A 17420-nucleotide genomic window follows, 5' to 3' on the forward strand; every position below is an offset into this window, starting at 1 on the left:
GAAGGATCTTAAGATCCTTAGCACAGAGAGGACTTTCTCATCTGCTGTGAAGCGGCATGTTGGCTCATACATAAGCTAGTCTGTGTTCCAGTGTCGTTATCAAACTCATGCACCATAATGATGCACTGAAGTTACAGTGGCCTCTGTTTCTGATTTTCCTTTAGTGACTTTCATTACAGTTTTTCTTTTGGGATCTAATTCAAATGACTATGTAAGTGCCACCCTGCATAACATGTAGTCTTCTGCCCTTTCTTCTCCTTCACTTGGGGGGTTTGTGTGTGGAGTGAAGGGAAAGGCCCTAAGATCCTGACTTCCATCCATGCAGTCCCACCTGTCTTATCAAAAATCTGCTACAAAGATCAGTGCCTTTTTTTGGTCATTGGCTTCAAGGTCACGTAGCTCTCTGTGAAATTCACATAATACAAATCTGAAAGTACTCAGTAAATGGTGTTGACTCAACCATAAAGATGAATTTTCTTACAGGGTACAAGTTGGACACGAGTAGGATAAGAATTCAAAAGGAAAGATTTCCAGGATATAAAGCCTAATAAAAATTTAAAGTATGACTCATGATATAGTGCTTCATTTCTTTCTGTTCCATTATCAAAATTGGTATTATTGCTAACATAGATACTGTATTGAGGTCATTTGGGGATTTAGTAAAACAAATTTGACCTGGCAGACAGGGTGACTCTACTTGCAAAGGCCATACTGTTCATGCTAAGGTATTTATGTGAGCAAATGTATAATGTTGCACAGAATCTTGGGAACTCTTTAAGTTCATAATTTTGCATTTTCCCCCCTATCTTATTTAGGCAAGCAGCAACTATGCCTCCTGCCCTTCATCCCCTTTGCCCTTTTTGGTAACCCAAACCACTGAAATGCAGATCAGGGTACTACCAACCTATGAATAAAAAAGAAATGATCCCCCAGGCACCCAAGAAAAGCCGAGCATATTTGCAAATTTTTTTTGTTTCCAAGCAGAATTCAAGTGGACCCTCCTCCCAGTGGGTACTTCCACATAAAGTCCTTGTCATATGCCTGACTGGTGGGCCCTTCACTACTCTGGGGGCTGCTTGGGAAAGAGCTCGGTGTTTTCATTGCCTCCGTCACCATCATTACTTACAACGTTATCATCCAAATCTATCTATTGCTAATTCTGTTCTCCCTGTAAGTGGACATTGAAAGACATACTCTTAATTTTGTAGCATCCTGTTCTTTATTGCAAAAGAGTTCTTTGAAACAAAATATTATGACTCAGAACAAAACAAAACAAAATGCTGATGTTACTGAGGAGATAAAAGTCTTAAGACTGAAAGAAGTAGGGATTAAAGAAATATGTTACCAAAAAGAAAGAAACATGTTACAATATTGACATTTTTACATGGGCAGTATACAATCTTACAGCCTTTTCTTTTGCCAAATTATTGGCAGGAAATACGTGATGCTGTAATTTTTAATTTTTTATAAAGAATTTTCTTAATTTTATATAAAACTCTACAGAGACTTATTAAAATAGCCTCCCTTTTGGTATAGTATTTCACTTACAAATTAGAACTTTGCTTTATGTTATTTTCTTGAGTGTAAAAAATAATACACATCAGTTTTCTTCCAAGTTGGAGGTGGGAGCTAATGCCCAACGAAAGGAATTTACAGGAATCCTTATTGGAAGTTGAACAATCATTTTGCTTTATGAGAAAAGTCCGGCAAAGTTTGTCATACAATCTACTTTGCTGTAAACCCAAGATTTAATTCCTTTTTACTTTCCGTTTAAAGACTTGGAATGTATCATTGTTTGAGTTTCTGTCATTTCACGCGAGTTTTCTTCAGGGGCTGACCTCACGGCACTGGAAATTGATATACTGACCTGACGCTTCAACATCTTCATAACCTTTCTCTTATACCCTTTACATGCAAAGAAATATATAAAAGGGTCCATGCAGCAATTGAAGTTCATCAGACATACTGTAAAGTGCAGGGAGATCTGGAACGAATGTCTTTGGCTGCATTCCAGGAGACCAGGAAAATGAAGCTTCTTAATCATGTGTTGAATAATTGCAACATGGTAAGGTGTGAAACAGAGAACAAACACAACAATTATAAAAATAATTGTGTTGAGAGCCTTTTTGTTTACGCCAGATTTCTCAGTTAGTGGGTTTTGTTTGGCAGTTTTAAAGAGTTTGCAACAGATTTGAGAGTAGCAGATGAGAATGATCAGGAGAGGAAGCACATATCCTATGAAACATGCACCAAGCAGCATCCAGGGAAGAGATTTCGTTTCTTCAAAGTTTGGATATTCCATGCATGTAGTCCTTTCTTCCTCCTGCTTTGACATAGGTTTTATGAGTAGCGGGAGTGTTTGAGCAAATACTAGAATCCAGACACATATGCAAATGCATTTTGCATGTTCAATTCTTTTCATCTTGTTGTACCGCAGAGGGTGCACCACAGCAAAGAACCGGTCAATGCTCAAGCAGGTCATGAAGTTCACACCTGCGTATGTATTGATGTAAAATACCAGCGCAGTTATCCTGCACAAGGCGTCGCCGATTCTCCAGTCAAAGCCCAGGGCGTAGTAGGCTATCCGTGTAGGCAGAGCAGTGGTGAAAAGTATATCAGAAATCACCAAGTTTGTTGAATATAGGGTAGTAGAGTTGATTTTTTTCCTGTTTTGAATAATGACAACCAAGGCTAGCACATTTCCTACAAGCCCAATTACGAAGACAATGCTGTAATGCAGAGGCATTAGTATCCTGGCTGTGCTGTGGTGTGCATAGAGATCACAGTCGTTGCCCTGAGAAGCTGCAAAGACTATTGTAAAATTGTTGTCCAGTTTTGTATCCATCATTGGTGTTCACAGTCTCTAGGAAGAACCAAGGAGAGTACTTTTAATTAAAACCATATTTAGCTAAAAGCAATACAAATGCCTTTTATAGATCTAACTTTAAAAAATTTTAAGATTTATATAATTTTTAAAAATCTATGATGTGTTGCACAGTAAAGGAAACCATCAACAAAACCTTAGAAAGGCACCCTAGTGAATGGGAGAAGATATTTGCAAATGATATATCCAATAAGGGGTTAGTATCCAAAATATATAAGCAACTTATTTGACTCAAAACAAAAATAATCTGATTAAAAATGAGCAGAGGACCTGAATAAACATTTTTCCAAAGAAGACCTACAAATGGCCAACAGACACATGAAAAGATGCTCGACCTCACTAATCATCAGGGAAATGCAAATCAAAACCACAGTGAGGTATCACCTCCCACTGGTCGGAATGGCTAGTATCAAAGAGACAAGAAGTAACAGGTGTTGATGAGGATGCAGAGGAAGAGCCCTTGTGCACTGTGGTGGGAATGCAAACTGGTGCAGCCACTGTGGAAAGCAGTATGGGGGTTTCTCAAAAAGTTATAGAATTACCATATATCCAGTAATTCCGCTAATGCGTATTTACCCAAAGAAGATGAAAACATGAATTCAAAAAGATATATGTACCCCTCTGTTTATTTTAGCATTTACAATAGCCAAGATATGGAAGCAGCCCAAGTGTCTACTGATAGGTGAATAGACACTACTCTCACACGCGCATGCACACTCCTGCGGGAGTATTACTCAGCCAGAAAAAAGAATGAGATCTTGCCATTGCGACAACATGGGCGGATCTAGAGGGCATTATGCTAAGTGAAAGAAGTCAAGAGAAAGATAAATACCATATATTTCTCTTATATGTGAAGTCCAGAAAGCAAGAGAAACAAAAAAATCAGAAACAGAACCATAAATACAGAGAACAAACTGGTAGTTACCAGAGGAGAAGTAGGCGGGGGAGTATAGTGAAATAGATAAAGGGGATTATTAAGAAGTACCCCCCCAAAAAAGAAAGAAAAATCTGTGATGTGTAATAGGTTTACATATATAGTAACAAGAACAAAGAATCAGATTTATGTTTTTACTCACAATTTGGTGATTTTGACAAAGCCCTGGCAAAGGAAACAAAACCATCTAAATAGAGCAAATATATTTTTGTGACAAGAGGGGTTGCACTAACTCTTTAGGCAGAAATTTCCCCTTTTTTTTCTGAATCACTGGTTATGAACAAAATCGTGTGCAGCACCCCACATTTCAGGCGGGAGTAAAACTTTGCTTTTAAATTGAATTTCAGTTGGACTTTTTTTTTTTTTTTTTGTTCAAATGCGTACCACTGCCAGGAAATGAAATCAGTCACACATTTATTTAGTGAAATATGAATTTACCACAGTGATCTGATTTGTGTTAACCTAAAAAGTATGAGAAACAAGCTAAGGCCTTGTTAGGAACTGAAAGTTAGGTTTTCTTTTAAAAAAGAAGAAGATGGTAACCACGACAACCACGACAAAAAACGACGATAAAGAAAGAAAAAAACTTAAGCTGTGTCAGGGGGAAAGATTAAGATTAATTCTGAGCTAGATCATTCCCCAAGTACTCCACTGAGGCATGCAGTGTACATTCCTGCATTTCACATGCTAGTAAGCATTACACACGTGGTGTCTTGTGTTCTGCCTTGTCCACTTAACATGTTCATGGATCAGTGTAATCTATGTATTTGTCATATGTAGATCTCACGTAGACATTGGATATTTCTACAGTATTCCAGTGTATTAATGCATAATTTGCTTAGCTACTTCCTTGATGAATATTTGGATTATTTCCAATTCTTTTCTTGTGTTAAATAATGTTAAGATGAAATTTCAAGTCCTACGTTGAAAAGTGGAAAACTACAATAAAACTCCTTACATGGGGCTGAGCTTTGGATGAAACTTAGGGAGAGCAGAACAATAACTTCTGTGAAGTTATTTTTAGAAGAAAAATGACATTCCGATAGGACTATCTCTGCGCACAGATCTCATCTGAAAGTCACCAAAATTAAGGGAAGATTTCAGTATATCTAGTGATGATGGTTTACATTAAAAGAAAAAAACTCTATCCCTAGCCATATCAAAGCACTGACTGCTCCTCTGACTGCTAACTTAGTTCTCACAGTCTTAAACAGTGAAACTGACTGACAGTGGGGGTTATCAGGGGATGATGTTATAATGTTATAGGTGTGCACTACATACAGTGTTGATAGGTTAAATTGTTAAAATATGGAAATACGACCTAAAGCAAAAGGGAACAAAAAATGGAAGTGGTACTTTCTGTTAAACCAGAAAAGATAGGAAAGGAGATTATGAGAAAGAAATTTAAATGGATTGAACCCACCTATTGAAAGAAACTAGCTTTCAGTTTGGATTTGTAAAAAAAAAAAAAAAAAAAAATCCAGCTGTATGCTGCTTAGAAGAGACACAGTTCAAAAAGTGACTCAGAAAGGTTGAAAATAAAGGCATGGGAAAACACGTATCAATCAAATCCCAACCAGTGGAAAGCCAGAGTAGCAATACTAACGTCAGAAAACAACAGACTTCAAGGCAAATTCAGTATCAGTGAGATGAAGAGGGTCACGAGAGAAGTAAAAGAACAGTTCACAAAGAACATAAAAATCATGAATTATGCATGTAACAGCAAAATTTAAGGGAAAAATTGGCAAATCCACAATCATAATGGGAGATTTTAGCACATCTTTATTAGAATGTGCCAGATAAAAAAGAGATTAGAGACTTAGAAGATTTACCCAATGTGATTTTGCAGAATTTGTGCTGAAGAGACATGAACATTTTTGCAAATTTGGCTTTATATAAGGTCATCAGAGGATCTTAGAACTTTCCGAAAACTGTTAACCTAGCAGCTGATAATGACGTGCCTACAGGGCAACTAAATTAGAAATCAACAATAAAAAGATAAAGGATACATTTGGAATCTAAAAAAAAATATGCTTCTAAGAGACTCATGGGTTAAGAAATCACAGTGGGAATTTTGAAGTACTTAGAACAAAATGACAAAAATACTCTATGCCAAACTATGAGATGCAGCTGAAGTGTTATCTCAGACGCAGAGCCTTGAATGCATTTACTTTATTCGCACATTTTTATTTGAGTATAGTTTTTTTTTTTTTAAGATTTTATTTATTTGACAGAGAAAGACACAGCGAGAGAGGGAACACAAGCAGGGGGAGTAGGAGAGGGAGAAGCAGGCTTCTGCCAAGCAGGGAGCCTGATGCGGGGCTCGATCCCAGGACTCTGGGATCACGACCTGAGCCGAAGGCAGACGCTTAATGACTGAGCCACCCAGGCGCCCCTTTTTGAGTATAGTTAACACATGTTACATGAGTTTCAGGTGCACAGCATAGTGACTGAACAACTCTATATGCTTGTGAAAGCATGTATTTTTTTTAAAAAGATTGAAAATAGATAAACATACAGTTCAGGAAGCTAGAAAAGAATTGTTTACCTAAGGAAAGTAGAAGAAAATGATAAAGATAATTGTAGAAATTAATAAGATTGAAAACAACAAAAACCCAATAAATACGGACTTTTTGTGCAGAAAAAAAAAGTGATTCTTGAAATCATGGGAATTGCAATTGTGGAATGAAAGTAGAAAAACCTTTATCCACCTAGTTGAGAAAGGCTTCATGTGAGAAGTAACTTTTCAAGAACTGAGACTAGACAGAGGTGAAATCCCAGACAGGGGTTATAACTTAAGAACAGGTAGCAAGAACTTCTTTTATTTTTGTACTTTCTCTGAGAATTATTTTTTTCTGAAAAATCTCAGCATGTTTATTTTATTTTGAGGAGTATTCCTCGGCAGATTCGGGAAATGCTTTTAAAATACATACTGGGGTAGTTCTCCATATGAGTAAATATTATTGTAGAGATTAGGAAAGTTACATTAATGTAGGACTCAGAGAAGAATGTGCCATTGATTGCCATGTTGTAAACATGCATCCAACTTCTTCCTGAATGAAGTACGGCATCCAGGAGAGCCAGAAATGGCAGGGGTTGCAGAACATTTGATGTTCAAGAATATTTAACACGGCGTTAATTATAAAGGTGAAAATTTGCAAACAAATCAAAGTCCATCATCGTGGGATTGGTTACTTATCTTATGGTATAGCCATACAGTGGAATACTCTGCACTCACTGGAAATGGCAGTGTGGAAGCCTGTTTCTTGATAGGGAATAATGGTAAGTAAGGAAAGCAGATTACACAATGTACCACTTCGGAGGGGGAAGGAGAAGCAATTATAGGTACACACGCATCTGTATAGATATGTATGCCAAAACATAATTTTGTACAAGTAATTTTTGAGTTTTATCCATATACTTTAAAATTTTTAATACTGAACATGAATTGACTATGAAATGAGGAAATTGGTAAATGAGAAGAAAATTTTTTTAGTTAAGTTCATCTTACAAAAACCTTATCTTCTGATACACATTTCAAAGGTAGTCCTTCAGTGCTCTTTACTCAGATTGATGTGTTCATTGTTATTAGGTGCCTACCTTTAAGTCCTATCTGGAAGAACACTCACAGTGACCCAGTGGGCTAAGTACTGCTGTCACCTATCTACTTGCCATGTGAGGAAACTGAGTGTCATGGAGGTTAAAAGGTCAGGCTGGATCCTTCTCCCTGGTGATCTGGCTTCAGGTCTCCTTGCTCTGTCCAGTCCTTGGTAGGCGCAGCTCATAACTGCCCTTAAAGAACTGAGAGTTTGTGGTCTCGAAGTGGTGTAGGCTTTGAGAATCCTTACCTGTGTGTAGACAGCCTGGGGTCAGCGTGGCCCAGCCACTCCAGAGCGGCGGAATGGTTCTTCTTAACGACAGTGGCGTTCCTATTTCCAGGACAGTGTTGAACCCCAAGGAGAAGACTCTTGAGGGGCCTCCTGCCCACGCTCGTCCTCAGTCAGTCAGGGAAAGACACCTACACGATGTGGACATGAAAATGGGATGGCTCAGAAGTGATCTTTGGAAAAGATGAATCAAGGCTGTCTTGAAATCTGGTCATTTGGATGTTTGGTGACCTCTTGAAAGTTGATTTTGTTAGTCAGCAACACTAGTGTATTGCCTTAGTTCTTGATTATATCTCTCCTATGCTATCAATGCCGTGGTTTTAGTCAATTTTATCTTTTCTAAATTGAGAGAAGAACCCCTTCCTGTACTTGACCCCTGTTAGCCCACTCTGGTATGACTTGATCCCGGTCATTATCATCTTCCCTTGGAGATACCACTGGTCATTTGAGGATCCAAGATTATTTTCCTGAACCTTGACTTACTCCATTCTTTTATTCAGCAAAAATTGTTTTTAGTGTTTTCATATGCTAGGTCCCAGAAATACCGAGATGGTATCTTTCAGTATGGGAGGGCCTCAAACTAAAGGGTGAATGTATGATGTTGGGAATGTGCTGTTGTCTGAGGAAGCATTATCTCACTGTTCTTCAAAGGGTTCCTTGTCACACATACCAGGCTTCTGGTATGCTCTTTGGATTACAGTACTCCTTATCAACCTTTGGATTGCAAATTGCTCTTTTAATCTTTTTTTTTCAGATATACCTAACTTCCATCTTCCCTTCCTCCTTTTCTTCCTTTATTTATTTTTGAATACATTTTAAGTATTTTACTTTTTTAAAAAATAAGTTCATTTTTTTTTTTAAGTAAGCTCTACACCCAGGGTGGAGCTTGAACTCATGACCCCGAGATCAAGAGTCACTTGTCTACCAACTGAGCCAGCCAAGCGCCCCTTAAGTATCTTACATTTTTATAATCATTAGACAACAGCTTCTGACATGGGACTGGTATATACTGTGCTGTACTTGGAAGTCCTATGTCTTGTCATTTTACTGCCTAGAGAAAAGCACAGAGTGTTTGTTTTGAATCTTTTTTCCTTGGAATACTTATATCTGTAATAATTATAATTTCCTCATAATGCTTTCTAATGGAGGGGTATGTGTGGTTGCTAAACTCTCCTTAACACCCCACACTGTGATGTGAATGAGGATGGAAACCTTTGCCCTGAGGGCACAGTTAGTAACTGGGCTGCTTCAAGTGTGGGGCTGTATTCAGGTTCCGCCTGAGGAGCCCCCTTCCCTCCTCAAAGTGAGGTAACTACGGCCACCCTGGCAGCCGTTTGTGCCAGTTCTGCTGCCATGTTTTTGGTGAAGCAGAGGGGGGCTGTCCCAGTTTTGTCTCTGCCGTGCAATATTGGTGACTCTGCTACTATTCTAGCATATGTAAAACAGCAAGCTCTTCCGCAGCAAAACACCCTCCACTGTATTTTTACTTGTTTTCGGAAGTGGGTCTGTGTGTGTCTAGAGTTGATTTCATTGCTACTAGAGTAGCTAACGTTTTAAAGACATTATCATCTCGTTTTTGCATAACCGGACATGTTGACATGAGCTGACAAGATCTTTCTAGCTACAGAAAGGAAGAAAATAAGAGGCTCCCCCCAAAACTCATCTATTAGTACTTAAGAAAATTGTCTGAGCTCTAATGTAATTTGTCCTATATTTACCCTGGTACCAACTTGCCTGGATAATTATTTTCTTCGCTTTTATTTGTGGCAGAAACAGAATCAGACCACTGTATTCAAAGATCTAGTATGAACTAGAGTACTGGCTTTTAGTTTTTGCTTTAAGATTCCTGAAATGTCACCTTTACCCCTAATAATTTATTCACTTAATAACCCATCAACAACCTTAAATGAAAAAGAGCTAAATTTTTAGTAATTTTGTTTGAATTCAGGCCTTAGCAATGAATTGTCATGTGAAAGTCATGTGAAATGATAAGCACAGGAGGTGACTTCTCTGTAAGGCCAAATCTGCTCGAGACCATGCTTCCACATCAAGATGATCTGACTCAGAGCTCCCACAATGACATGCACCAAAAAGGAAGTTCCAGGACCATGCTTTCAAAACAACCAGAAGAGGCACAAGAATGTGGACCCATAGATATGACCCATATGTGGACCCATATATTGTTAAATGATGAGTGTTGCTTGATCTGATTCTGATTTCTCTTGATACACTGTCCTTTGGCTATTTTGTTGAGGAGAGGTAAGGTTGAGGGAAAGTTTCTGGAGTGGGGGGAAAATGAAATTTTTGAGACAGGAGAATACAGGCGAAAGCTTGGTTCCATGGAACAAGGATCCGGTCTATGGAGGAACTAGACAAGCGCAGATGGATCAGGATCGGAGGCCAAGGCTGTTTAACAGTGCCCTTGAGAATAAACAGACCTCCCCCCCCCCCCACCCGCCCACGGAAGAAAGAAATCTTTGCTTCTTCCTCTGGTTACCTAGTTTTATGAGCACTTGTCAGTTACTTGCAAAAGCCTCCTTGTTCTTGACTGAGCAAACAGGGACATCTGAGTATGGTCCAGCGTCATGCATGTCATGGCCTCGCACTCAACCAGTGATTTTTTTCCCACCTTCTTTTTAGTTGACTAAACAACCATCACCTGAGCGGTTGTGTGGGCCATTTGCCTGTCAAGTAGGCAGGTGGGAAACATTAATTCCTGCTTGTGGGACAGAAACCCAAGGCACAGACAGGCTGCGACCAGCCTCTTGTCACTTCAGTGGCCAAGTCAGATGGTCTGTCTGGTAAGCTGCTGCTCGGCTGCTCATAATAGTACGCGCCCAGTTAACTTCGTGAAATAAATCATCCTACACTATCGGGTGATATTTTTTTTTTTCCAACCAGCTTTGAGTCCTATTTTGATAGCTGTGACTGTGGTCAAGATTCATTTTTGGAAGGACCTAGGGAACATTTTCCCAGAAGGTGACACACTGGCAAGCCACCTGCACTTTCTCGGGATAGAGCCCCACACGTGCCAGAGTGTGTTTGGAGTTGAGTTGTCTGTGGTCAGTCTGTGTGAGGGGACCTCCCTACCCTGCCTCCTGGGGAGCCCGCTTTTTCTGGCTTGTGCAAGTGTGACCCTGCCGCTGGCCCCATGGCCGAGGCTGGTTCTGACCACCTCTCGGTAGGTCTGCAGAGGGTCAGTTACAGGACGGGGCACGGAGAACTTCTTGAAGACAGGAAACAACAACGATGTTCGCCAGTCTGTAGCTTGCTTTTTGTGTGTCCGAGGCGTCCCCCCCTAATAGGCATTGAAGAAGACCACTTCACCTTCCGCCAACACGTATGTTGAGATCGATGGGAAAGGGGCGTGACGTTCAAATTAGTGGATTGAACACCCACTTGCACGTTTGGGGTTTCACATATTCCAGCTATTTTTCTTTCACCTTTCATTGATTTTCTTTGTGTGGGTTTTGGCAGCTTTAGTACTGACTGGGATGGTGTGAAAGTTACCAAACATGAAGACAAAGGAGGTGGTAATACAAAGGACTAGGGCTATAGGACGTAATGTTTGGAAACTGTAAGAAAATAAATCCCACTGTAATACTCATTTCAGTGTGAGAAAGACAAATACCGTGTTTCCATGTGGCTTGACTTGACCTATAAGTAGGATAACTGGGTAATATAAAAAGATTTTATGGTGAAGATCTGAGTCTGCAGAACCTTTATCCTCTGAGTTCAGAATGTTTCTAGAAATCATGTGTGCCTTTTCTCCTTAAAGTTCAAGGGAGTTTCAGGTTTTGTTGTTCGTCTCTTATCTCATGGAAATTAGTCAGAAACATTGAAAATCCTTATCTTGTGGATAAACAGAATTCCAGAGATGAGGTCATTTGCTTGGGGCCCTCCCTCGGTCTAGGTCCTAAGTCAGGAGTCACAGAGGTGTCCGGGACTCTCACCCTTCTCACCCACCGGCTCCCATCAGCGGTTCCTGTGCCTTCAGCCTCCTGACTCCTGCGCTCGACCTCTCCTCTGCACCGTGTGTCTCTCTGTCCATCTGCCTGTCCTGCCGCTCCCGCTAACAGCTGCCTGCCTTCAGGCCACCCTTGCTGCTCCCTGGAGCTACGGCTTCAGCTTTCACAATGCCTTTCAAGTGCGGCCCGTTGAACCCCGGTCAATCGGGACACATGATTTCCTTTTGACTGGGCGCTGCCTCCCTGGCCATTTTCTCCCTCTGATGCCCTGGCTCCAGCCTTATGGAATTATTTGCAGTTTTTTGATGTCCTGTGTTTTCTCACAGCTCTGTGCCTTTCTGGCACTGTTCCTTCTCTGTCCTATATCCTCAGCTCCTACTTTCCTTCAAGACTTGGTTCAAACTCAGCTGTTCTGGAAGCTTCCCTGATTTTATCCTCTCCTGCTTCCTTGTCACCGCCCCCAAGAAAGACAGCGTGGAGTGTCCTTGTGAGAGCGCTGTGCTCTCTACTAGCATCGGTATGGTTGAGTTTCTTTTTCTGTTTCCCATTAGCCAGTGAAGTCCCGTGAGTGGGAACTTTGTTAATTTTGTATATCTCCAGCTGACCCATGACTGAGGCACAATAGCTACCCATTAAAGAATAGCAAAGCCCCATCTTTCTTGATCCTTCCTTAGTCAGAGGTTCTTTATCAGAGTTCTTGATTAGTAATAGTAACCAGTATCATTAAGCCCAGACTGTCTTCCAGGCAACTGTTCTCGGCACCAGGTATATTCACTCACTGAATCATCACAGAACTTCCACAAACCCATATCCAGTGGTAAAACGGAGCCCAGAACACTTACATGACATGCCTAAAGACACAGCTGTTAAGTGTCAGGATTCAAGTCCTGGCAGATTGGCTCCAGAAATCACTTTCAGTGTGATGTGTTTTAACCCTAGCTCCTGTTTCCAACATGATCTGATTTTATTGGTAGAAAACAGGTAAAAATAGGAAGACTTTAACATGTACCAACTTGTCCTGTCTGAACTAGAGAGGAGAGCTGGGGAGATGGAAGGAGGGAGGGGAAGAGGGAAATGTGTTGATTTAAATGAAGGCATTCATTAATTTACTTGTAACATATTTTAAAGCAAGTAAAGTTTTTACAAATGAATTTAGATTTTACTATTTTTAACAATATTTCCATAAAAGATTTTGGACTGAAAGAAGATGGTGAATACCTAGAATAGCTTTTATTTTTTTTACTCTTTTTTTTTTTAAAGATTTTAGTTATTTATTTATTTATTTAGAGAGCGAGCACGAGCCAGGGGGAGGGACAGAGGGATAAGCAGACTCCCACATGCAGACTCATACCAAGACCCTAGGATCATGACCTGAGTCGAAGGCAGACTCTTTTTTTTTTTTTTTTTTTAAAGATTTTATTTATTTATTTGAGAGAGAGAGAGAGAATGAGAGATAGAAAGCACGAGAGGGAAGAGGGTCAGAGGGAGAGGCAGACTCCCCACTGAGTGGGAAGCCCGATGCGGGACTCGATCCCGGGACTCCAGGATCATGACCTGAGCCGAAGGCAGTCGCTTAACCAACTGAGCCACCCAGGCGCCCCGAAGGCAGACTCTTAACTGACTGAGCCACCCAGGCACCCCCTAGGATAGCTTTTATGCTGTTAAATTATTTTTATACTACTTTTTAGGTATTTATAGACTTTTTTTAAAGATTTTATTTATTTGAGAAAGAGAGAGAGCAAGAAAGAGCTAGAGAGAGAGCACAAGCCAGAGGGAGGAGCAGACTCCTGCAGAGCAGGGAGCCCGATGTGGGGCTCGATTCCAGGAACCCAGGATCATGACCTGAGCTGAAGGCCGATGCTTAACCGACTGAGCCACCCAAGTGCCCCGTATTTGTAGAAATTTAACAAAATATTTTTACTCTTCTTTTTGAGCTTTCTCAAAACACCACAAGGATCTTTGTTAACTCTACAGTTTTCAGATGATTTTCACATGCATCGTCTCATCCGACATTGAAGCCCTGTGCTTTACAGACTTCTTAGAAAGCTGAGGAATTATATGGGCTGGAGGGGCTTACACACCCTCAGCACCCTCCATACTCTGTGGCCTTGAACACTGCAGCAGGCCCTTACCCTTACCTACCCATGGTAGGGAGAGAAACATTATTTGTAAACTCCTCTGCAGGATGGGAGGCTCTCTCTTTTAAATGCACACTTTTTAAGGATGATGGCTTTCTCTTCCACGACATCTTATCCCATAGATGTTTCAGAACCATCCTACAGTAGATATCTAGTAAATGCCTGTGGATTACCGAAGTGAAGAAAAGTCATATAGTGATCTGAGGCAGTATTTATTCCAGTAAATGACTGGCCATCTTACTAATAAGTTCTTGGAAGCCAGTTGAAGGTAATTTATAAGAGGCATTACCACCACCGCCACCGCCCCCACCCCATGATAGCTGGTGAGCCTGTGAGTGAGGAGGCTTTGTTCAGCAGTGTGCTCTTTACAGTGTCATGTCCCAAACATACGATTAAGTCCCGGAGAGAAAGCATGCACTGAAATATTAGCAGATGCAGAGTCCAGACGGTAAGCACAGTGAGATGTATACCCTCATAGACTCAGTCTTTATGTAAAATAGTCTGTAAAGATCTGCAAATGAGTTTAAGAAAAATAATTCTCACAAAATGATAGGGCAAGGAAACTTTGCCTACTGCCTACTGGAGAATATTCTCCCCTCTCCTAGGGGAGAATAATGATAGTAGTTTTCTAACACTTACTATATGACAGCCAAGGTGACAAGGACTTGGCTGTATTATTACTCCCCGTTTTACAAATGAAGCAGCTGAAGTCAGAGACTGCCCAAGGCCACACAGCTTAGAAATAATCCAGCCCAGGTTCAAGCCTGACTCCAGAGCCTATGCTCCCAACAACCACTGCACTGTACTGTACTTGGAGCGATACCCCCCAGAACCTCCAGACACACCTTCCTTTAGAGGAAGTCTCCTCACAGCTTATGTTTTGTCAAGAATTTCTATTACTTCCATTCCCAACCTGGACATAAATACTGCAAATCACTGCATGGACTTCATTGTGTTGTGACATTTTTTTAGGCACATGGAGATTCTTACATGTTTAGCTTTAGTGATCATTAAATATAAAGCAAGCAACGGATTCATTTTCACTTATCTCATTAACAGTTTATTACTTAGAATTAAAATATTCAGGTTGGCTAAGAAACGGTAAAGTCCAGACTGTCACTAGTGGGAGGGTAAATTGCTAAAATGTTTTTGTAAACCAAAAAACATCAATTTATATATAAAGCTTTAAAAACATTTTTACCCTTTGCCCGAGGAATTCTGGTACTGGGATTCTATCCGGAGAAATACTAGAAAGTATAGAAGTATAGAAAAGACCTTTATGTACATAGATACACAGTCAAATAGTAGAATGTAATGACCCTTTTATTTTCAGTTGTGCTGAATAATTTGTATACATGCATTTAAGTGTAGGAATACTCCATTTTAAAATAACTTTGTTCCTTTCCCTTCGTTCTAAAGTCTCCTGAAATATTGGCATTATTTACTGATTTTTACTGGATACTGTTTTTTGCAATAGTGAGGCTCACACAGAAGTACAAAGTAAACCCTATTTTTTGGCATAGATTTCCAGTATGATCCATTGTTTTCACCCACCTCAGTATTAGCTAATTAGAACTGCCAGTCATCAGAGAGTCTAAACTATGTTAAGGATACAATTTTTGTTAGAAATGTTAATAGTTGCTGCTGAGTAGATTCTATTCCTTTACTTTATACTTTAATTAGGCTTCTAAAATTTTACAAAAGACTTTGTTAGAAGAACAAAGTATGTAGTACTTACCTCTGTGACTTGTTGGGGCCTCCGGGCAGTAGCAGTTAAGTATTTGCCCAACTGAAGTAGGTTACTTTGGCATGTTAAGAGAGATTATGTAGGCGTCCTTTTATGGTGCTGGCTTTTTTTTTTTTCCTGTCACCCTGTGACTGAGCATAGTAATGATCAGTTAACCTCATGTATGCGTGTGCACTTTTTTTTTTAAATGGGAAGTGAAATTTTTCTGTTAATGATTTTTTTTTTGAGTAATTATCCAAAAACCCCTTGGTAATATCTATGGAACTTCATAAGTTTTTTAATAAAAATTTAAGTGTTAAAAAAATTCTTTGAGAGGAAGACTAAAGCAGTAAACCTTAACCCGGAAAAAAAAAAAAAGGAATGACAATTACTAATGATTTTGTATCCATATTCTGCATAAAAGTATGAGCTTTTAAAATGTTTTAAAGAAAAAAAAGTCAACAGTGATAATTCTGTCTACCTGGAAACTTGATGCAGAGAGTAGTTTACTCATTCTATATCTTAAGAGCTTATGAGAAAGAAGCAAAGGTTTCTGTGGTGACTGGGAGAGTGATGTTCTTTTGCATTGTACGGGGACTAGTCAGTGTTTTCAGGCAGGAGGCCAACTGACAGAATCTGTGACTGCAGGGACGTGAATGACAGGGGAAGAGTTGGAGGGGACATCTTACAGCTGAAAACCCAGCGTCTGTGCATAGAATGGAGACCTGTGCTCCTCATCTTATAGTTCTGGTTGGCTCAGTTTAAACCAACTATGTAACAGGGCAGTCAAAATGTGACTTATACGTAGGCTAAGTCAATAGAAGTATACTGGTCAGAACGAGAGAGGTGATAGGTACACTTAACCCAGGACTGATCTGGCCATTCCCAGTCAGCTCTGGGTGCTGCATTTTACGAAGGGTATAGATGACCAGTGTGACCGAGCTGGTGAGGGGTGTGGATCCCAGGTCTTAGGAGAAATGAATGAATAAACTGAGAATGTTTAGGGTTGGCAGAGAGGTGATCATCATCCTCATGCATATGAAAGCCGTCTCATAGAAAAGGATTGAGTTGTGATATTGGTCTTCCTGACTCCAGAGAATAGAAAGAAGGCCAGTATGAGGAAGTTACCGGAGACAGCTTTCAAATCAAAATACAAAGGTAGTTCCCAAAAGTTAGGATCATAAAAAAAATGGAATAGGCTGTTTCTTATTTAGGTGCCTACATAAACTGGTTGACTATTTTGAGGGATGATATTGAGCGAATTGAATCATTTTGGTAGGAATTTGTAACTCTGACTTCAGATCTTCCACTCCAGGATCTGTCAAAATGGCCAGAGGGGCTTCAGCCCATCAGTGGTGTCATTCCCTCTAGGAGAGTACTTGGTTCTTCTCAGCTCTAAAAGGCTAAAGATCTGTAAAGGAACACTGTCAGAAGAGCAACAACACCCAATTCTTTGGGCCTCCTCCTCACTGTCTATAAAATAAAAGTATTTAAGTAAATGATTGCCATGATATTTCCTAGTGCAAAAATTCTGAGGGGGAAATAAAGAGATTTTATGATTTGCTGGATAAATATGATAAAATATTCTAGAATTAGTTTATTTAAAACTTAGATTGAAGAATACTTGAAGAAGACACTGTCAGGAAGCTTCTTAATTTGTTGAAAGGACATCCTCATGGTGTGTTTTGGCTTTTAATTTTTGAAATAGTTTTTATTAAGTAAAACGTTGTATAATGAAGAACTTACCTAGTTAAAGTGAATGTTCTAGCAAACTGGATCTACCTTCTATTTGGTATTAGAGTGGTCAAGTATGTAAAGAAAAGGCAGTGGGGTGATTGTCCTGTGAGATGCTGTGGGGCATAGAGTGCAATCATTGCATGAGC

General features: G+C 39.9%; 2 protein-coding genes across 4 annotated transcripts in view; one reads left to right on the forward strand and one right to left on the reverse strand.

Annotated features, from left to right (window-relative positions):
* The window catches only part of UBAC2 (UBA domain containing 2), a 170191-nt gene that overhangs the window by 81051 nt on the left and 71720 nt on the right, over positions 1 to 17420 (forward strand). The window lies entirely within an intron of this gene.
* Positions 1201 to 15654, reverse strand: GPR183 (G protein-coupled receptor 183). The gene is made up of 3 exons (XM_028112055.2): positions 15550 to 15654; positions 7667 to 7836; positions 1201 to 2863 (listed from the first exon to the last, which is right to left on the reverse strand). The coding sequence occupies exon 3, from the start codon at positions 2846 to 2848 to the stop codon at positions 1760 to 1762; it is 1089 nt and encodes a 362-aa protein (XP_027967856.1). The 5' UTR covers positions 2849 to 2863; positions 7667 to 7836; positions 15550 to 15654; the 3' UTR covers positions 1201 to 1759.

This window comes from Eumetopias jubatus, unplaced genomic scaffold, assembly GCF_037043125.1.
Source record: "Eumetopias jubatus isolate StellerSeaLion01/CBP00866 unplaced genomic scaffold, mEumJub1_p1.0 scaffold_3, whole genome shotgun sequence".
Classification (NCBI taxonomy): Eukaryota; Metazoa; Chordata; class Mammalia; order Carnivora; family Otariidae; genus Eumetopias; species Eumetopias jubatus.

Bases quoted from the DNA above. Each gene is read 5' to 3' on its own strand.
- GPR183 (XM_028112055.2), bottom strand. From the start codon at position 2,848: ATGATGGATACAAAACTGGACAACAATTTTACAATAGTCTTTGCAGCT.